General features: G+C 43.2%; 1 protein-coding gene across 2 annotated transcripts in view; it reads left to right on the top strand.

Annotated features, from left to right (window-relative positions):
- The first annotated feature begins 256 nt into the window (after window positions 1-256).
- LGI1 (leucine rich glioma inactivated 1) overlaps window positions 257-22,943 on the top strand; it is a 70,913-nt gene continuing 48,226 nt past the window's right edge. The window contains exons 1-2 of one of the 2 annotated variants that reach the window (XM_082267586.1): window positions 257-813; window positions 1,455-1,526. In XM_082267586.1, the coding sequence (XP_082123712.1) occupies window positions 614-813; window positions 1,455-1,526 (272 nt within the window). In that variant the 5' untranslated portion in view covers window positions 257-613. The remainder of the gene's footprint in view (window positions 814-1,454; window positions 1,527-22,943) is intronic. The other variant, XM_082267587.1, reaches the window with a different exon arrangement.

Here is a 22,943-nt window from a genome sequence, read left to right as displayed (position 1 = left end):
ATATGTCACTGTGGGGTGACATAAATGGCAGATGCTGTATGCCCCATTCATGGGCATGTATCTTGCATCTGTGGGTACCCTAGAGCAGAGACTACCTACTACCTACTCTGTCTTCTCTGCTCAATGTCCTAAAATACATAAGAAAAGGTTCCCATAGGATTTCACCGTGAACGGATTCAGTGAAAATGATGAATTCCCTCCCCTCCTCTCAGCCCCGGCAAGACATAATGCTGTACTATTTTTGGTTCACAAGGAAAGGGCCTCCCTTTGAAATCAGCAGGCTGTGCATTTTCTAAATGACATCACTTGGCATTCTGCTGCCGTGTGAGCTTGATATTTACATGGCAATGCATGTGTCCCTTGTTCTTGCTCCTAATGCAAGGCAGTGGGACATTCCCCATCACACAGCACAGCTCTAGTCTTCTCACTGCCCCCTGTGCGCACACACACACACACATACACACACTGCTTTCTGATAAAGCTGCAGGTCTTTCGCAGCAAACCAGTAGCTAAGAAGAAAGAAGAAGGAGATCCTTGCATTGGCCTTAGAATAGTTGCTGTTCATGGTTTGGGCTATTCGTCTTACTGGCTGCAGTCACCGAATACCTGGAGGATGGGGAATGGTAGAAGACCACCTAAAAGGATTGCCATCTTCCTTTGCATCTCCTTTGCTATTTTGCTAATAAACAAGACTGAAGGGAGAAAGCCAATCAAGTCAAAATGCCCAACCTGGTGTACTTGTACCAAAGACAATGCCTTATGTGAAAATGCCAAGACTATCCCTCGCACCTTCCTTCCTGATGTTATCTCACTGTAAGGGGCTGTAAGCATTTACTACTTCACTGTATGATTTTATGTACTACTGTCAAGCCTTGACTTCCAGGTTAATATTGCATGCATGATGTGTTAGTGCATTGCTCAAGAGAATGTCTTCTATGTGAATTTATTAGCAGTATGTTTTAGTTTACTAGCTTTATGTGTATTTCTTTTACAAAATATAATGGTTGGAATTTTACCATAGGCATGATCCTTCATTGTGTGTGCTATAACAGAGCTTCGGGCAAGTTGGTAAGGATAGTTGTGATAGATGCCAATGGTGGATGATCTAGAAGTGGACAGGTCTCTCACTAACTGTCATTCTTGCATTCTTGTGAAAGATTTTCTTAACTATAAGCATGCTAGAAAATTCTTCATTAGGTAATAAAGAAGAATTCTGCAAAAGAAAAAGGCAAAGAGCATTGGTGGTGTCCAAAGTAGTGAAACCCCAAGCAACTAGATTTTATCAAGTCTAAACACTGGCAGGCGATTGTTGCTGTTGCTTACTGCACATCGATCTTTACTGAATAAGCTTGGATAAGCCTGACACCTCATTGTTTAAAACACCAAATTAAAATGAAACATTTAACTTTTTGATTTTTTTTTTTTATGCATTTCTATATTTCTTTATTTTGCAGGTCCTTTGTGAGATCTGAATTTACAGAAATCCCAGAGGGAAGTTTTTTGCACATCCCGTCTCTGCAGCTGCTGTAAGCAAGCAAGCTTTATTGTTTAACATATGTGTCTTCAAGCAGAAGATATTAGAGTGTATTGTCTGAATGAAGTCACCTGTGTAATATGCACTCTTGTCCTTCTATAAAATGGCACTGCTGCAAAGTGCCTGAGACCCTGACCGCTTGTATAATCAGAGGCACATATAATTAAATTGAGTGCATCAGCTACACAAGGCTCTGCAGCTCCCTAGGCTTGTGAAGGAGGTGCTCTGACATTCAGTGTATTAGCTGTTAGTAGCAGAATAGGCTGAGCAATGCAGCACTCAGATTTATATAACTCTTGAAGCACAGCTCACTGCCTCCTAATATGTCTTAGTAAATGGTCAGATAGGGCGCATTTGTTAATGACTTTGGGTTTATTTAATTAGGCAAAGTGTGGTAAATCACAGAATCCAAAAAGCAGTTATTTTTATTATTTTCAGTATAAATTCATTATAAAGGTATAATTTGGTCGCTGTTTTTTGCAAGCTCATTGCTTTTCACTATGTACTTATATGGAAATGGTCAATTCGAGTGGACAAAGCTAATCTCATAACTGGGCGTGATGCAGCTGAGACTATTGGTCAGTGTGGGATTGACTACAAGTGCTTTTGACCATCAAAAGTTTTTGTTGTCACATGTAGAAATGTAGTGCATTGAAAAAATATCTGTGTGACCTGATGCAAAAATTGCCTTTATTGTGTAGGAAACATAGTAAACCTCTCATAACTATACTACATCCACCCTGAATTAGATGGGGGAAACGTAAGGCCTGTGTATGTAAGGTTATTGTTGCTTTGTCCGTCTGTTTTTTTGGGTAGTAGGTACAGTAGGTATGCGTTTCCATGATTTGCAGCTTACACTTTTGACTTACAAATCCAGAGAGGAGAAGTCTTTGAAATACATTTTTTCTTCCATGGCATTTGGGGAGTTTGCAGTGCTCACAATTCTGCACATTTGTACAATACAGTCATACATAGCTATGTGTCTGATAATGAATTTTTTGCATTGGTCCATTGTTATTGGATGTAGTGTGTATGATCATCTTCATTCTGAGCATGTGTGTCTTAAATTTGGGTGGTAAGCGTGTACAGTTCCAGCCAAATTGTTTAAGTTTTGTAGCAAGACAGGCTTGATTGTTGCAAGATAAAAAGTTGAACTGTAGCTGGATTTTTTATAAATGAGTTGTCTAAATAATTTATAAAAAATAATATATATATATATATATATATATATATATATATATATATATGCAGTATCTCACAAAAGTGAGTAGACACCTCACATTTTTGTAAATATTTTATCATATTTGTTCATGTGACAACACTGAAGAAATTACACTTTTCTACAATGTAAAGTAGTGAGTGCACGGCTTGTATAACAGTGTAAATTTGCTGTCCCCTCAAAATAACTCAAGACACAGCCATTATTGTCTAAACCACTGGCAACAAAAGTGAGTACACCCCTAAGTGAAAATGTCTAAATTGGGCCCAATTAGCCTTTTTCCCTCCCCGGTGTCATGTGACTCATTAGTGTTACAAGGTGTGAATGGGGTGCAGGTGTTTTAAATTTGGTGTTATCGCTCTCACTCTCTCATACTGGTCACTAGAAGATCAATTTGGCACCCCATGGCAAAGAACTCTCTGAGGATCTGAAAAAAAGAATTGTTGCTCTACATAAAGATGGCCTAGGGCTAGGCTATTGGAAGATTGCCAAGACCCTGAAACTGAGCTGCAGCATGGTGGCCAAGACCATCCAACAGTTTAACAGGGCAGGTTCCACTCAGAACAGGCCTCGCCATGGTCGACCAAAGAAGTTGAGTGCACGTGTTCAGTGTCATATCCAGAGGTGTTTTTGGGAAATAGAGTGCTGCCAGCATTGCTGCAGAGGTTAAAGGGGTAAGGGATCAGCCTGTCAGTGCTCAGACCATACGCCGCACACACTGCATCAAATTGGTCTGCATGGCTGTCATCCCAGAAGGAAGCCTCTTCTAAAGATGATGCACAAGAAAGCCTGCAAACAGTTTGCTGAAGACAAGCAGTAGAAGGACATGGATTACTGGAACCATGTCCTGTGGTCTGATGAGACCAAAATAAATGTATTTGGTTCAGATGTTGTCAGGTGTGTGTGGCGGCAACCAGGTGAGGAGTACAAAGACAAGTGGGCCTTGCCTACAGTCAAGCATGGTGGTGGTAGTGTCATGGTCTGGGGCTGCTTGAGTGCTGCCGGCACTGGGGAGCTACCCGTGAATGCCAACATGTACACAACACACCTCTAAAGCAACCACTGCCTTGCTTAAGAAGCTGAGGGTAAAGGTGATGGACTGGCCAAGCATATCTTTAGACCTAAACCTTATTGAGCATCTGTGGTGGAGGTGAAGGTGGAGGAGCGCAAGGTCTAATAAATCCACCAGCTCTGTGATGTTGTCATGAAGGAGTGGAAGAGGACTCCAGTAGCAACCTGTGAAGCTCTGGTGAACTCCATGCCAAAGAGGGTTAAGGCAGTGCTGAAAAATAAAGGTGGCCACACAAAATATTGACACTTTGGGCCCAATTTGGACATCTTCACTTAGGGGTGTACTCACTTTTGTTGCCAGTGGTTTAGACATTAATGGCTGTGTGTTGAGTTATTTTGAGGGGACAGCAAATTTACACTGTTATACAAGCTGTACACTCACTACTTTACATTGTAGCAAAGTGTCATTTCTTCAGTGTTGTCACATGAAAAGATATAATAAAATATTTACAAAAATGTGAGGGGTGTACTCACTTTTGAGAGATACTGTATATATGTATGGGGCGTGGCATTTGGCACTAATGTCTTGCTGCTGTGCAATTTGGGGTTGCCAGTAGCAATTTTACGTGTTTTTTGTTTTAATTTTTTGTACCTTGTGTGCATTTTACTGTTGAATTAAACCATACTACACTATGAAAGTGCTTTTGGGCTCTGGGTGAGCTTATTTATTCTCAGTGGGACCTTGATTTGAACGATTGGCGAGACCATCCACTGTGTGATTTTCAGAGAGACTTCCATAGGGAGCGATGAGGCGTATTTGCTGTTATGGTAGCCATTACATCCGGTGAATTTGCATTTTTTTCCACTGGTGGTGGTCTACTAATCTGGACACCATTGCCTTGCTGTCTGCCCACTGGATTGGTGCTTCACTTATGGTCTGAAATATAAACAAAGGAATTATTGTCATTATACGGACCATTGATTATATCTATTAAGTGTGTTTATAGTTTTGCTATGCTTGATTGCGTATAAGGAACTACACTTTAGTTTATTTTTGTTATACGTTTTGTATACTTCTGATGTGTTAGCTGCCCCTCATTTAGGTAATTATACATACACAGCACAGGATTTACACAATATTAATCAAAATATATGGACCCTCAGAATTATGTTCATTTGTTTCATACTTAAAAAATCTCATTTGTATATACTTATGTTCTGCACATACGTATCTCGTAATATGGCTAATGTAATGAAGTTCAATTGAACTTGTACTCTGCCCAAAGCCTTTAACAGGGAAGTTGATATTTGCATAGGTGCGACAAAGAAGGGGCGGTACCTACAGACAAGTTAAGGGGCTTAGTTTCAAAGTTTAGTGTAGAATAAAGCTTTAATGTTTACTATTCTTCACATTTTGTACACAACCATAAACGACTATTAAACTTGGCCTCAATTTATAAAATGTTGAAAAATCAGATAACTGCTACTAAGATTCAAGTTCAAAGTAAAAAACATCACTTTTTTTTTTTTTACAGTATTTAGTTCCTGATGGGACAAGGTACAGGTACTACTTTGTCCCATCTTCCTCTTTGTTTGCAAATTTGGACAGGACACCCCCCCCCCCCTTAGGCAAACGGCTGCCCAACACTAGGGCTAGCAAGAAAATTGCTGCTTTTTGGTAGCGAGCGCTTGTCTCCAGCTCCCTGACCAATATTGCAGCTACCATTACAGGTCACCCAAGAGGATAGGACAAAGTACTACATGTACTTTGTGCCAACAGAAACTGAATACTGTGGAAAAAAGATATACTTTTTTTATTAATTAACCTTCCCTAGGCTGCTGACAGTTGATTTTTTATTGTTTGCTTTGAGTTGTTGCATGCTATTACTCTTTCTACTGTGGTATTTAAAACCATAATATTTGCTTAAACCAGTGACACCAGCTGTCTGTTTGTTCCCTCTAATACTTAAACTATGCCAAAACTTTTTTCTTCAATTTTGATATAGTAGGGGAGCAATAAAACCAATGTCAATTTTTCCCATTTGTGTTTCATTAGAGAGATTTCCCTTTACTTCCTGCTCTGTGGATCCAACAGGAAGTGAGAAGATAGCTTTCCAACTTTCCAGGGACATCTCCTTTAATGCCTGCCATGCATGGCTCAAATTTTGGACAGTTCATGCTGAATCGGTCGTAATTCAAGCCCCAGATGGCCTTGTGGGCACCAGTCAGCTCGACAAACTTTGTTTGTAAAAATTAGAGACAATTGAGTACTGTCCGTGATACTTTTTTTTATTTGCACTAACATAAAATTTTTCAGGTCAAGCTTTCGGGTATGTCCCCTTCTTCAAGATCCAAGCAGTACTCCACCGGACCCAGCCGCAGAACTTGGAAGCTGTCATTAGCCTGGCACTGCTGTACCAATAAATATCGCCTTATCGATAATTTGCATTTTTATTCTCGTGGGTGATTGTTTAGGCAGGGCCCAAGTGCACTGCATTGCCCAGGGGCCTATAATGCTCTCAAGATGGCACTGCCAGGATATTGCTATATACTACTTGAGTACTGCTTGGATCTTGAAGAAGGGGACATACCCCGAAAGCTTGTCCTGAAAAATTGTATGTTAGTGCAAATAAAAAAAGTATCATGGACAGTACTCAATTGTCTCTGTCGCAAGTGCAGTAATACGGCTACAATGACCTCAAGCTTTGTAAAAATTGAAAGAGCCAGGTGAAAATGTTAGACATTTGTCACAGGAACAAATGTCCCCATTGGAAGATTTCCCCTCTATTCCTGTTCTGGTGGCAAAAATTATGGATTTACCCTCACTTTTATTCCTGGTAATATTTGTGATTAGGAGATTTAGAAAGAGTGGATCTCCCGAATGGGGGCACAGACAGCAATAAAAACCAGACAGTGGTTCTAATCCCTCACCATCATATCCTAATGTAAAAATAAGTCTTGCCTTTGGTTAAATTTTCATTTCTTTATCCTGCACCATCCTTTTAGTCCTAAACAACTGATGATATAATTAAACTGCTCTATTATTTTCAATTCTATTTCACTATTGATTTGTTGATAGTTAATATGTATCCAAAAAACATGCCAACACATAAACTAAAGCACTTTAACTTTGTCTATAAGCAATATCCTGGCAGTGCCATCTTTAGAGCACTATAGGCCCCCGGGCAATGCAGTGCAGTTGGGCCCTGCCTAAACAATCACCCATGAGAATAAAAATGCTAATTATCGATAAGGCGATATTTATTGATACAGCAGTGCCAGGCTAATGACAGCTTCCAGGTTCGGCGGCTGGGTCCGGTGAACACACACACGGACGGGAGCCAGAATCGACTGTCCTGTGTTTGCCTGTTCCCATGGAGACGGACAGGCATTCCTGCAGTTATGGGCTCCTCCTCCACGGCCCAAGTGGCCTGACCGCAGCGCAGGGCCAACAGGCGCTTGCCACCTGCTAAGTTCGGTGGCAGGATGCACACCGGAGTCTGGGCTAATGCTTGGTTTTGGCTGGGTCGCTGGGCAGGTGGGGCCCCCGGGCAACTTCCCAGCTTGCCCATTCGGTAAGATGGCCCTGTATCCTGGCAATGGTTAGCTGTGGTCTGTCTGTAGATGCAGCGGAGAACCCTTCAGTTTAAAAAAGCAAAAGTTCACCCTAGAATTACTCTATTAACATTAAACAGCCAAATAACACATCTACATCATCAAATGCATACATAGTACTATGTTTGCCTTCTTTCCATTTTGAGGTCATCCAGCAATCAGCACTGGTGTTCCCCCTGTCAGAACACAATAGCACAGCAGGGAGATCGCAGTATTAACATCAAATAGTAAGTGCAAGGACCTCCTCGCGAGCTGCTGTTTGCTGCTGGGCTGATAAAAAGTAATGTAATGTGTGTACCAGGCTTTAGTCTGATTTTGCAATCACAATACATATTTGGTATTGGGTGTGGGGGGCTGAGTGACACCCTTAGGCCTCATGCACACTGGGTAGTTTAAACGCCACTTTTAGAGGCGTCTTGTATTTTTTTTTTTCTGCCCTTAAATGCCCCTCAATGTTAGCCTATATGTCCATACACACATAGGCATTTAGAGGCAGAAAAAAAACTACTGCCGTCACGTTCAGGAGCAGCAGCATTTTGGCAGAAAAATCGGATGATGCACCTAAACGCATTTAAGCGTGCTTAAGCTCTAGGCTTATCAAGCGTTTGGGTGTTCATTCACTTCAATGACCAGAATAAATAAATATTCTGGACAATGAAATGAATAAATGGCCAAAGCTTGATGCGCTTTTTTGTGCCTAAACACTTTGGGTGCATTTTTTTTGCTGCCAGGAGAAAGGCGTTTTGAAGAGCTAGGCAAGCCCAGTGTGCATGGGGCCTAAGCTGCATGGTGTCCCTGGTAAATGGCTTGCAGTTTCCAAGCTGATTGCTGGAGCATCAGAGTATGGATAGAAATGAAACATGGAACTATGCATTTATTAAGACAAATGGGGGCATTTTGTCCAGTTTTGTGCAAAAAAAAAAAAAAGGATCACATCTGATTTTCAGCATGTTGAGGGGAGTTGGCATCTTATTCATTTTAATGGGCTGTCCTAACACAATGCACAAAAATGTGCATTAATGCACCCCAAACAAGTTAGTGGGCTCTTACTGTACCCAAAGGCAGATGCTTGAGGGATGTTTTCAAAATGACAAAAAAATACACATAGAATAATTATGCATTGCAAAACCACAAACCACAGAATGTAATACAGGTCTTATGACAGGAGGCCAATGGTTTTAAAAAACAGAATCTTTGCTCTACCGAGGGCCGCTATTAGAAATCATGGGGCCCTGTACAGCCTACCTGACTGACCCCCCCCTCCCCCCAAGGGGTGCCACCACCAAACTCCCCCCCCCCCCCCGTGCGGGCAAGAGCAGGGGTGGGGGGAGGAGCTAGGCAGCGGCCAGGGGGGCAGAACTGAAATCTGGGTTGGCGCAACCCACCCCAGCACCCCCTAAATCCGGCCCGCCGTGTCTCTCACCCAACAACTGGAAGCCAGTGGGAGGGAGAGGGGGAGAAACCATCTTTTAGTTGCTGGGTGACACGGAGGGCTTTGTTCCTTTTCTGCTCCACCAATCCTCCTTCTATCTGGGCCCCCTGTGTGCCCAGGCACCCTACAGGCGGACCGATGGCCCCCCATCAGCGGCCCTGGCTCTACCCCTCCCTGCCCTTCCTCAAAAAGGGCACTTTGACACTCAATGGTTCTCTATTTAAGGAATGTAACATTCAACAGGTCTCTGTAGATAGGTATCCGTTTCCATATTTAAAACTGTATAACGGGAATAACAACTTTTATTTTTTTTGATACAGTGGCAAGGGGTTAGATCCCCTGTCAGGTTTTGTAGTGCCGTTTGTGTCCCTCCTAGGAAGATGTACCCTCAGTGTTGTCTTGGTGATCATTGTCACTACTGCTGAAACCAAAAAAAATTAGGAACAGAACAGGAAAAGTAGGGGGAATCTTCCAATGGGGACACTTGTTTCTGTGACAACTAAGAAGAATGTATTTCACTGGGACACTATTAACCTTCTTAGCGGTATTCCCGAGCGTGACACAGGGTTAAATTTCAGAGCCAAAAGTGTTAACCCCGAGCCACACTCGGGGTACCGCCAGAAGCATCGCTGGATCCTGTAAGCAGGGTTACTTACCTTGTCCCCGGGATCCAGCGATGTGCCCGGCGGTGTCTAGCGGCGATTCTTCCTCCCGATCGTCTCCGTGCCCCGGCTTCCATCTCCTGCGACGTGACGTTCGCAGGGGGGTGGAACCGGCGGCAAATTCAAATGTAAAAACACACCAAACACACTGATACAGTTCAAAAAAAAAAAAAAAAAAATCATATTAGTTTGCCCCCCAGTGCCCTTTCCTGCAGTTTTACTGTACTTTTTATGTATATATGTGTATATATATATATATATATATATATATATATATACGTATGTATATATATATATATATATATATATATATATATATATACCTAATTCTTGTGAATGAGCAGCCCAAACCAACTGTATACATATATTATTTATATATATATATATATATATATATATATATATATATATATAATGTATACAGTTGGTTTGGGCAGCTCATTCACAAGAATTACATGCAAAATAATGGTACCGCTTTCAGCACCTAAAATCCAAAAGAATCATACCGCCAGGGAGGTTAAACAAAATGACAGGGTTTTTCTAACTATTTGATACTCAATCTAAGATTTACAAAAAAAATAAAAATAAATTATACTTTCAATTTAGCATTGGTGCAAATGTGTTGAATGATTACCTGCAGTGTCCAGGCACAGAGCCCTTATACAGAATTGGAGTTTTGTTAGTAGGCATCAAAACAGCTGATTTTTTTCTGCTAATTGGCAATGGCACATAACAAAAAAAAAGTGTGTTTTCTGCATTCCTATTCTGCTTTGTGTTAAAACACAAGTATCACACTCACATAAACAATAGTGAATGAACATGTAGACAGTCCTAACCCCTCATACAGAAATCGCCATCCATAGTACTAAGTCTAAGACATTTCTATTGAGTCAATCTGTTGAGTTCCAAGAGTACACAGTACCTACCTGTTTGTTTGCGTTACTGTACGGCTTGTTCTACAACACTCTGGTCTTGTTTTAAATATACAGTACTAGAATAACCTAAAAAAAATGTCAGTCTGCGATCAGGCAGCACATTAGCCCCTGTACACAAGTAATGCTCAGTTGCTGCACATGTATCGGCCTATAGAGGCTGCAATGTTTAAGCCAATAATTTTGACAGATTGCTGGCAATGAGCTGTGTGCTGCACCTGTGATTCCTGGTTAGAAAAAAAAACCTCTTGAATAATGCCGTAAGGTCCCCTTGTGGCCCTGTGCATGAAGCTTAAGGCCTCATTTACAATGATTTGAATGGGTCCGCCCCTGTCAGTTTGAAGGGAGTGGGAAAGCCGGGCGACCACAGTTAGTACTGCTCCTGGATGTAATTGGTGGGAGTGCGGATGGTTAGGGGAAGGGCCCTTCCTCTTGGGTGAATTTGGCTAGAAGGGGGCCATTTTCTATACCTTGAGGTTGGGCTCTCCCCGAGCTGTCTGCATTCCTGGCCTCCTGACAGGAAGGGCTACACTGGGTCTGGCCAGGGGCTGAGACCGAAAAAGCCAGTGGTGTACGTGCCCCTGGGGTGGCAGCCCAGGGGTGCCTCAATCTCACTGGTGAGGGGCAGCTCACCTGAGTTTTTGTGGCACTTTGGTCACTGCACCATCACACTTTTTCAAGCACCTGCCTTTTGGGGTGGGCCTTTTGGCCAACACCAGAGGAATTTTTTATTCCTGGCCGAGGTCTTGCACTTAGGCACTACCCAGCACTTCTCCACTTCCCTTTTCCCCACTCTGTTTTTCTTTGTTGTGTGTCACGTTTGTCCCTTTTGGTTGAGCACTTTTGCACGACTTTGATGGCGTAGGTCCTCGGGCCTGCCCTGTAAGTCTTGGGAGGGGGTGGATATGGCCTTTTGGCTTAGTTCGCCCTCTACCATGGGGTCTCCCTTCGGGGGAGCCCCACCTAGTACTCGGGGTGGGCTGTTTCGGCAGTCCCCCTGAAGAATGGGGTCTGCCCGGCTTCGGCTGGGTGGACCAAAGTGAGTACTTCAGTCCCTGTCAGGAGCTTCGCGCCCCGGGGGATCGGGGTCAGGGCCCTTCCTCTTCGGAGGAGGGCCATGTGTACGCCTTGTGCACTTTTTGTGTGTCCACGTTTACGTGTGTGCACTTTTTTATGCACCGGGTGTAAGTCTTTTGAGTGTGTTTCACACACCACGGGCTTTAGAAAAAAAAAAAAAAAAAAAGGCCTCATTTACAATAACCTCTAGAAGCGCACACCACTGCACCATAACTGTGCATTGCATGCGGTTGCAGGGTATAGAATGGCCTGCCGATTGTGACTGGGGTATGATTTTTGCTTTGCCATAAAGCAAAGCATCACGGCCTCGGCATGCATACAACCTCATCTGGCTGTTTTTGCAGCTTGGGCAGAGGGGGGGGGGGGGGGAAAGGTGGTTGAGAGTGGCCACACTAAAAATGTTGCTCAACTGCCTGTTTTTACTGCCCCCCCAACTGCAAGTGTAAATTTAGCCTAAGAGTAGATATACCATCTGTATTTGCCCAGGGATGAGCAATATAAACATTGAATGTTAGTCATTGTATTCCATCAACAAAAAGAAAAAAATTGCACCTAGAAGCAATTGCAATGATCTAATCCACAGAAACTTGAAGAGTAAATTGCGGGGAAGATAAATCACAGAGATACTCGAACATCATATGACAACCATAGCGGATTGATCTTTGATGGCCTGCTGCATTACTGAGTACAGCTGGACAAAAATGTTTTAAAGAGAAACATGGTCTATTCCTAGTAGTATGTACATTGTTAAACTCAAAGTTTTTTTTATATGACTTTCATATTTTTTTTAAGCCAAATCTCCCATATTTTTCTTTCTTATTTAAAGCTGTACTCCAGGGAACTGAACAAACTATCTTTGCAGTGGGGCTCCATCAGTACTACAAAGAATACATGCTAATTTTTGCCTAGAGTGCCCATAAAAAGGACTTTTACTTACCTTATCACTTGCTTCTTCCACGTGGTGCTCTGGCCAGTGGTTACAGCAGTGAGGTCACCATGTACAATGTAGGACCAACATTCCTGCTTTGTAAGATGTCAGTGGTTACTTATCTGGGAGTCAGAAATTGCCTATTGCACAAGCAACCCCTAGCAAACTCTGGAGGAAATCTAGGATTCTATGGAGCCCTGGTTGGGAAAGGTTGGACTAGGAGGCTCTGCGCAAATCTGTCCTGTTAGCATAAGATACAAGACAAACAGTACTGTGTTCTACTCACTGAATCAGCTGACTCATAGACTAAAACTTGCCACACACTGATCAAACTTTTCAACAGTGTTTGGCCACCCCTGATCAACAGAAGTCAATTGTTTGATCGACTTATGTCGAAGGGACATGTTGGGAAATTTTTCCTGATCAGCAGCTGCAGCTGCTGATCAGTGTTGGGTCCTGCTGTCAGAATACAACATCCCCGTGGTGAGATTCCTCCATCCACCTTGTTTGTTTGTGTGTGTGTAGGAATCTGGCTGAATGTAAAAAAAACGAACCGTCTATGGCAAACTATTTTGCAAGGAGAAAGAAAAAACGCAACAGCTATGCAGTAAGTAAGAAGCAGAACCTGCATTTATAATGAGCAAGAATGGCTGCCCAATGCACATATATAGTGTATATCTACTAATTATGCAGTGCCAAGCAGGACAACGGGTGGGCAGGAGGGGCGGCTGCCATGGGCACTGTGGTATTATGTGAGGTTTGGGGGCACCACAAGGAGATTGGAGGGAGGGGGCTTGTGACACTCACACTCACATATGTTGCAGCAGAGATAAATGAAAACAGCGTCGTTTTGATTGCCGATGAAGCTCAGTCCATCTTTCTCCCGCTGTTTTGCTTTATCTCCGCTGCAAGACCCACAAGTGCCTCTAAACATGTTCTGGATTTGTATCTACTAAGCATTTTAACTATGTACATGTTGCTACAATTATATACATCAAGCTAATGTCTTTTATAGGATACTATTAAACTGTTTTGAAAATACTTTACATTATTTTGGGACTTCCTAACTCCTATTCCATTTAATTTAAATGTTCTATCTAATAATAGGTCTATTCTATGATCAAGGTTTATACCTACATAGCTAAATGATGTACAGTAAACCCCCCTCCATTGCGGGGGTTACGTTCCAGACCCAGCCGCGAAAAGTGAAAATCCGCGAAATAGAAAAACCCTATTAAAATGCATTGTAGGCATGTTTTTTTACTGTCACTGTACGTGTAAAAGCATTTTAAGGTTTTTAAACACACTTTTAAAACAATAGAAAATGATTTAAACACATAAAAGATACTGAGAGACAGAGCAAGAGCTATGGAAAACACAAAAATATTTCATTTTTAATGATTTAAAATAACATTACAAAAAAAAACGCGATATACCTGGACCGCAAAAACTGAACCGCGATGGAGCGGGGGTTTACTGTACTAAAAGCAGTAGAATCTTGAATGGGCAGGTTGAACTTTGATCTCAATACCAGGAGAAGCCATTACCATGTGTTCTTGTTACCTAATATAAATGTTTTCTGTTTCTACACAAAGGATTAGAAGTCATCATGACTGTATGCTTGAAAGAAGCCTTAGGCCCCTTTCAGGCGGACCTGATCGGATCCTCCATGCATCCCTATGGGGCAGCGGATGTCAGTGGAGACATCTCCGCTGACACCCGCTGCCATCCGGTCCGATCCTGTCTGTGAAATCTTGACAGATGGAAACCCTATTTTCCATCCATCTGGCGGATCGGATGTGATCGGATGAGAACGGACAGGCGGTCCGTTCTCATCTGATTCCCCCTTAGAGGACAGCGGGGATCTGACGGCTCTGTCTCCGCACACAGAGCAAAGATGGAGTTGTCATCCGCCTGCTCAGCAGGGATCGGTGGATCTATCCCCGCTGTTCCGCCGACAGAACGGAGTCTGTCGGCGGAACAGACAGGTGTGAAATGACCCTTACTGAGCAATAAAGTTAAAGTGTTACTAAACCCGCAACAGTAAAATCAGTTTGTACTGTAGATGCAGTAAAGCATGCTTTTTATACTCACTGTGGAACCTAAAGGGTTAATCCTCTGCATTGTTTTAAAAGGCTGTGTGATCATGACCTTCCCACAGTCCCCAATCCATCTGCTGATAGTACAGAGGCTAGGGGACAAGCTGCACATGCTCAGTTTGGTGTGTATTGCTAGGAAGTTTATTTTTTCCTGGGAGGGTGCATGTGATCAGCACTAGGCTAATCAGCACTGTCCAGACGGGATCCTGCAGCCCTATAGGACAGTCATTGCAGAATGAAAATTCCTCCTACAAGCTTTAACCAGGCACTGATAGAAGTCACAAGACTGCTCTAACTGCTGATGAAAAATGGTATTTAGCAGTTTATATTTACTAAACTAATTGCATTTCCATGTCCTGCGTACTGCGGGAGACCAGATATAATGAATGCAGGATTCTGGGTTTAGTAACACTTTAATGCACTTATAGTAACATAGTCAGGTTGAAAAAGGACCACCAAATTCAAACAGTCATGGAAATCCTCCCTAAACAGAACCTTGTACCTACATTTGATCCAAAGGAAAATAAAAAAAACCCTCATAAATCATTGTCCATCTTGCTCCAACAGTGGGAAAATATTCCTTCTCTCCTATCCTCTAAGGCTACTGCATATTCCCTGGTTCATCAGTTTCTGATGTCAGAGCAGGAGTCAGCAAAGTAAACCAGGATATCTTTAACCACTTGCCGACCGCCGCGCGACTATCTACGGCGGCGGTCAGCCCCTCACAGGCAAAGTGACGTAGGGCTACGTCACTAGCTTGTGAGGGTCTAGGGAGCGAGCGCGCGCCGCCGGAGGCCCGCTCCCGCGTGGTCACGGACCCCCACGCGCGTGTGACCGGCGGACCCGATGTCCGCCGGCCACTCTGCGATCGGCGGGGGAGAGGGAGAAAGTCAGGCAGCTTGGGTAAACAAGCTGCCTGTCATTCTCCCCTCTGTATGAGAGATGATCATATGGATCTACTATGTAGATCCGTTGATCACTCTGCATACAGCTGAAGCCCCAGCCAATCACAGTTAGAATCACGCCCCTAGGGACACACACAGCCCCTTCCTCTCAAATAAAGTTAACCCCTTCACTACCAGTGTATTTTTACAGTAACAGTGCATATATATAGCACTGATTACTGTAGAAATGTCACTGGTAACCCCAAAAGTGTCAAAAATGTCAGTCAAGGGTCCGATCTGTCCGCCACAATGTCGCAGTACCGCAAAAAAAATCGCAGATCGCCGCCATTACGCGTTAAAAAAAAAAACAACAAAAATGACAAAAATCTTTCCCTTAGTTAGTAAACGCAATAACTTTTGCGCAAACCAATCAAAATACGCTTTTTGCGATTTTTTTTACCAAACATAGGTAGCATAAAACAAATTGGCCGAAAATGTTAAAAAATTTTGATTTTTACATTTTTTTGGGGGGAATTTCATATTAAAAATAGGGAAAAATATTGCTATTTTTGCAAAATTTAAGCTCTTTTTTTGTTTATAGCGCGTGATCAAAAAATTGCACAGGTGATCAAATACCGCCAAAAGAAAGCTCTGTTTGTGGGGAAAAAAAGGACGCCAAATTCGTTTAGGTACAGCGTTGCACGACCGCGCAATTGTCCGTTAAAGTTACGCAGTGCCGAATCGCAAAATACCCCCTGGTCAGGAAGGGGGTAAAATCTTCCGGGGCTTAAGTGGTTAAAGGTTGGAAATGTCTTGATTTGTAAGTGGTGTCCTTCCATAAACAGTTTAGGTGTACGTTTAGTAAACTGAGATAAGCCGAGATCTGGATGATCACGGCTTGTCTCAGAGCATTGCAGGTTTAAAATACTGAGAAGAGTAGTGGAGAACATAGTCTTCTCTTCTCATCTCAGTACACAAACAGCTTGCATTCACTGCAATAGAAACGGCCAGTTTAGAAGCACATGATGTCACCTGATCACTGTGCTTCTCTTTGAAGATCTCCTCTTCCTACTTCTCCAGCTCAGAGGTGGAGATAGCAGGAAGAAATAGGAGATCTCTGCTGTGAATGTCCCCGTGCCCAAAAGTGAAAGTAAAAACTCTCCCTACTGCAGTGAAATATACATCAACAGCAGGTTAGAAACACATTAACTATACAATCACATATATATCTGTGTGTATATATATATATATATATATATATATATACTGTATGTACTGGTGTGTATGTATGTATATATACATATATATATTTTTTTTATTTCAGGTACTTATATAGCACAGTCAATTTACGCAGCGCTTTACATATACATTGCACATTCACATCAGTCCCTGCCCTCAAGGAGCTTACAATCTAAGGTCCCTAATGCCTCGTACACATGTACCGATCGGCCGTCTTTTGTCCAGGGCTGTCCTGTCCGCTGAAAACTGCAAAAGACTGCACATGAATTTTGTCAGCCAACAACAGCCGACTGCAGAAGTGATGTCATGTGATGAATAACTTTCCGTGTGTTTTTTCTTTTCTGAGCATGCCCAGTCTTGCTAATCTGCTGTTTGTCGGCCGAATTCTGTACTGACTGGCGAACAATCGGCCGTTCTGGTGTTGGCCAACAAAAATTTTAATGCCTGCAGGACAGATTCTGTTCGGCCGAAAATGCGCTGTCGGCTGTCGAAAGCATCATACTAACAAGCATACAATCGGCCGATCGGTCGTCGGCCGAATATTTACGGCCGACGATCGGTACGTGTGTACGAGGCATCACTCACATACATACACAGCAGGGCCAATTTTTTATACAGGATCCAATTAACCTACCAGCATGTCTTTGGAGTGTGGGAGGAAACCAATCTGTCACGATTCAACCACGCCCACGGCGACTAGCTAAACGAGACGTGATGAATCGTGACTGGGCAGTACAAGGGGATAACGGAAATAAAGAAAATTCCTACTAAAGGCTCGTACACACGTACCGATTGTCGCAGAAAAGATTCGGCAGACGACCGATCGGCCAAATGTAGGCTTGTTAGTATGATGCTTCTGACAGCCGACAGCGCACTTTCGGCCGAACAGAATCTGTCGTGCAAGCATTAAAATGTTTGTATGCCGACACCAGAACGGCCGATTGTTCGCCAGTCAGTACAGAATTCGGCCGACAGACAGCAGATTTGCAAGACTGGGCATGCTCATAAAAGAAAAAACACAGGGAAAGTTAACCATCACATGACATCACTTCTGCAGTCTGCGGACAAAATTCGTGTGCAGTCTTTTGCACTTTTCAGCGGACATGACAGCCCGGGGACAAAAGACGGCCGATCGTTCGGCCGACGATCGGTACGTGTGTACGGGGCTTAAGTAATTAGATTGGTTGCAATACTTTCACAGCCTGCACTGCCTTCGGTCACCACTAGAGGGAGACTCCAGTCCAATCCAGCTGGCTGACCACACACAGGCAGATACAAATCTTACATACAATCTGATGCACTCTAAGGGTTGGGGAGCAGTCTAGCAATTACCACACACTACTAGGATTCCTCCAGCTATCCTACAAGCCAGAACCCCTGTGTTGATCACTCTTCCCACTGTCCCCACACCCACACACCACAAACGATAGCCTGTGGTCTGGTGTACAATCTGCATGCAATCTGCCAACACACAGTGCAATTGCATACAGATTGGCATGCATGTATGTACTGTATGTATGTGTATATATATATATATATATATATATATATATATATATATATATATACATATATGTGTGTGTGTGTATGTGTATATATATATATTTATATACTGTATGTATATATACCGTGCATGTGTGTGTGTGTGTGTATATATATGTTTTCATGTGTCAGAACATGTCATTACGAGTTCTTTTAAACTTTAGTTTCACTTTTTAAACTTAGCAGTGCCTGTAATCTTACAAAATCTCGTGAGATTACAGGCAGTCCATTCCAGTTATACAGAGATCACGGCAGTTCTCAGAGAAAAAACTTCTCCTCTGATCACCCTGTGAGAAGTGAAGTTCTCCGCCTTCTAAACTGGGTGCCAGAGGAGATATTTTTTCTCTGAGAACTGCCGAGAATTGAACTGAGAGAAAACTTCTCAGTTTACTAAACGTACACCTTAGTGGGAAGATCAGGCTTGCCCAGTAGGCCTGAAAGGTGTTAGACGTTAGAGAGATTGCTAATTCCCCCCTAATAAACATCTACTTGTTCATGGCATGTCCTGTGATCTCATATTTCTTCTGGATAGTACTGGACAATGCTTATGGAGTTGAGATTGATGGAGAGAAAACCAGAAATATTTCCTGACCCTTAAACCATGAATCCTTTTTATGGACACTATACTAGGCAAAGTCAACATTCAGACTTGAAAGGATGAAAATAACACTAAGAAGGACATTATCTGCAGTTGCTGAACCAATTTCATTATCATTTGTATTATCCAAAATTTTGACTGGGCTGTAAATCGTGTAGCTCATTTAGATTAGATTAGTCACTAGTGTCACCAGTGGCCTTGTATGGACGTACTGTCAGTAAAGATGCAATTCCCATCACCTTAATGCTGATTATCCTGTGTACCACACATACTGTAAAACAGCAAATTCAGTCAACAGATATCAGTCCAAGGTAGAGGTGACAGTTTTGGCTGGTGTTGAATCATGCTGTATCATTTTTAGGCTTCTTGATGTAGCACCCTCCTAGTCAGATGCTAGGTTATAGCGTTGGGTTGCCTTCCTGCTTATCAGGGAGCAGGCTTTCTAGTTAGGTCTCTTACATGTGTCCAGGTGTAATTCACTTGGTCTGAGGGAGTGTCCTCACTGTATCCAATAGGGGAGCCTGTTGGACAGTGGAGGAAACCCAGCCAGTGACACACAGGCTTTTGTGGCAGTCCCAGTGGGAGGGCACAACAGTGGTGCATCCTGGGATTGACCATAAAACCCAAGGGCACATGTGACAGGATGTCTTTGGGTGGGAAGCCAGGTCCCAGGAGGAGGGGGACGGCGGTCTCTCCTCCTGTCAGGTTGGAAAATGGTCACAGGCAGTCGGCCTAGTGGACCAGAGTGTGGAGCTGAGCCGTGAGGTCCAGGAGAAACTAACAGTGGAGCGGTGGTAGAGGTTCCTGTGAAAAACAGTGTCCGTGAGTACCAGGGAGCTTGCAAGGGGTTTGCCCAGGAAGGGGACCACAACAGGGAAAGTCAGTGGACAAGGATCAGCACACACAGTGGGTCAGAATGGGGTTGCCAAGTTGGACCCTGAAGAGAAGCTAAAGTTACAGTTCATCAGTTAAATCTTCACCAATATCATTCGCTATTGTCACACAACTGACAAGCTTGGGGCGCAGAGCCCACCCTTTTATTTTAGCCTATTAGAGCCTCTGGCTCCAATCACATGGTTAAAAAATAAATAAATAAATAAACCCCATTGAAATCCATGCCTCCGGCGCCCTGCATATAGATTAAGGGGCCGGACACATGGATGGGGGGGGGGGGTCCCAATGCACCAGCCACCACTGATAAGGATATTGTTTAGTGTAAAGCATACAAACACATTATTGTGGTAACAATTTGGGGAAGGTCCTTTTCTGGTCCAGCATGACTTTGCCCTTGTATACTAAACCAGGTCTATAAAGACATGGTTTAATGAGCTTGGTGTGGAGGAACTCAAGTGGCACAAAACCCTGACAGCTTTGGAATAAATTCAAATTCAATCAATTGCAGGTCAGATCTCTGCATCTAAGATCAGCACCTAACCTTACACATGTTCTTTTGGCTCAATGGACACAGACCCCTACAGACAAACTCCAGAATCTTGTGGAAAACCTTTCCACAGACTGGAGGCTATTATAGCTGCAAAGATGGGGAGGGGTCAACTCTATATTAAAGTCATAGGAAAGGCTAGAATAAACAGGGTTTAAATATTTGCCTCCCTCCTGCTTATACACATGCTGCATACTGCTGGTAAGAAGAATCTTAGCTGAAATACCTCCATCACTCTTCCCCTGTGTAGCTGTGTGAGCCTGACAACAGGGCTGAATTCAGATTTTTTTTGTTTTACCAACAGCTTGCATCATGTGTACAAGCAGGGGGGGGGGGGGGGGGAGACAATATTTTAAACCATGTTTGTTTTAGCCTTTACTACCACTGCTGTTTTTGCATTTTTTGCACACGTTTTAAAAAATCATGTTGGTATGCCTGACAGCAGAGACCTTGGAGAATATTTTTTTTATGTTATATAGCACTGCCCCCTAGGGGACTGCTGGGAATTACACTTTTTGAATTCCCCTGGGTTACCCTTAGCAACTGATAGCAGATAATTAGCATTGAAAGTCCTTGGCTCAGTCAATAATCAATCCAGGGGATGTTGTTTTTTTGGGGTTTTATTTAGAACTGGGATAGGAGAAGGAATGAGTGGAATACTCCAATTATGAACAATGCACAATCTTGAGGACAACTAGCTGTAGTGTGCGGCAAAGCCACTGCTTCACCCTGCCACAGAAGTGAAGATAAATAATGTGATCCTATTTGAGTTATTCTTCAGGGTTCTAACTTGGCACCCCCTTTCTCACTTGCTGTGTGCACTAACACCTGTCCACTGACTCTCCACTGGAGCGGGCCCCTTTTCTGGGCAGACCCCTGGCAAGCTTCCAGGTACTCTCGGACACCTTGTTTTTCCCAAGGTTGCTCTGCCTCCATCTCCACTTGTCAGCTTCCTGGACCTCCTGGCTCAGCACCACACTCTTGGCTCACTAGGCCGACCACCTGTGACCACCTTCCACAACAGACAGGAGGAGATATAGCCGTCACCCTCCTCCTGGGGCCTGGCTTCCTGCCCAAAGACCCCCTGTCATGTGCTCTTGGTGTTTATAACATATCCCAGGATGCACCATTGTTTGTGCCAACCCACTGGGACAGTCATAAAAGCCTGTGTGTCTCTGGCTTGGTTTCCTCCATTGTCCAACAGGCTTCCCTATTGGCCTAACAGGCTTAACTACAGATCAGGCTCCCCTGATAAGCAGATGGAGCAGACTATGATTCATCTGCTACTCCCCTGTTAAGCAGACAGAACAAACTATTCTTCCTGCCTAGCACCTATCCAGGAGGGTGCTACAGTTAGGGTCCTTTCACACGGGCGATCCAATCCGATCCGCCTGAAAAACTGTTTTTCAGGCGGACCGGATCGGATGCTCCATGCATCCCTATGGGGCAGCGGATGTCTGCTATCCGATTCCGATCCTGTCCATGAAATCCAGACGGATGGAAACCCTATTTTCCATCCATCTGGCGGATCAGATTGGATGGGATCGGATGAGAACAGACAGGCGGTCCATTATAATCAGATCTCCCCATAGAGGACAGCGGGGATCTGCCAGCTACATCTCTGCACACAGAGCGGAGACGGAGCTGTCATCCGCCTGCTCAGCGGGGATCGGCGGATCAATCCCACGCTGAGCAGTGGGATTGAAAGGACCCTTACTCAATATTGGTGCAGTGGTTTATCAAAGGCAACCTTTCAGTAAAAAGTATACAAATGCGATATATATTACGCATTTTTGTATAGGATATAAAAGATTAGGTTGCACCTAGTAAATAGATACACAACATGCCAAGCCTTAAAATAGTGTGCACACGTGAAACGGGAACAAACTTAAATAGCCTACTTTTTCAATAGACAACACTTTAAAATTCTCAACAGGTTATCGATTTAGAGATAAAATTTTACTAAACCCAGGAGCCTGCATTCGCTATATCTGGTCTCCCACACTACACAGAACATGGAAATGGAATTATTTTAGTAAATATAAACTGCTAATACCTTTTCTGATCAGCAGTTCGAGCAGTCTTGTGACTTCTATCAGTATCTGGTTAAAGCTTGTAGGAGTACTGTAGTTTTCATTCTCCCCTTATTGCGCTGTGAGGTTGCAGGACCTCTGCCTCTGTCTGCACAGTGCTGATTGGCCCTGGTCTGATCACATGCACTCTCCCAAGAAAAAAATGAAAACTCTCTAGCATTACACACCCAACTGAGCATGTGTAGCTTGCCCCCAAGGCTCTGTAGTATCAGCAGATAGATTGGGGACTGTGGAAGAAGGGAAGGGTCAGAGAAAACAGGATCAAACAGCCTTTTTACACAATGCACAGAATTAACCCATTAGGTTCCACAGTGAGTATAACAATTATTATTTACTGCATATATAGACTGATTTTACTGTTGAGGGTTTAGTAACACTTTAACTCTGAATAATGGCCCTAGAATTATTGCCCTCACTCTGGCATGTGCGTCGATATGTAACACATTTTCATATGTAGATGCCCCCAACAAGTGTGTTTAAATTTGTATGTACTAAACTGTATTTTATATCATATAGGAGACCAAAAATCCCCTACGTGATACTTTTTTGATGTGACAGGTTCTCTTTAAGACCCCTGATGTCTCACCTGTCCTCAACCAAAACTAATAGAAAGCAAATCACGCTTCATTCGCTTCTT

This window comes from Pelophylax lessonae (assembly GCF_965119305.1).
Source record: "Pelophylax lessonae genome assembly, chromosome: 9".
Classification (NCBI taxonomy): Eukaryota; Metazoa; Chordata; class Amphibia; order Anura; family Ranidae; genus Pelophylax; species Pelophylax lessonae.
Note: the sequence above shows the minus strand (reverse complement) of the source record. Positions and strands in the feature narration are given on the sequence as shown.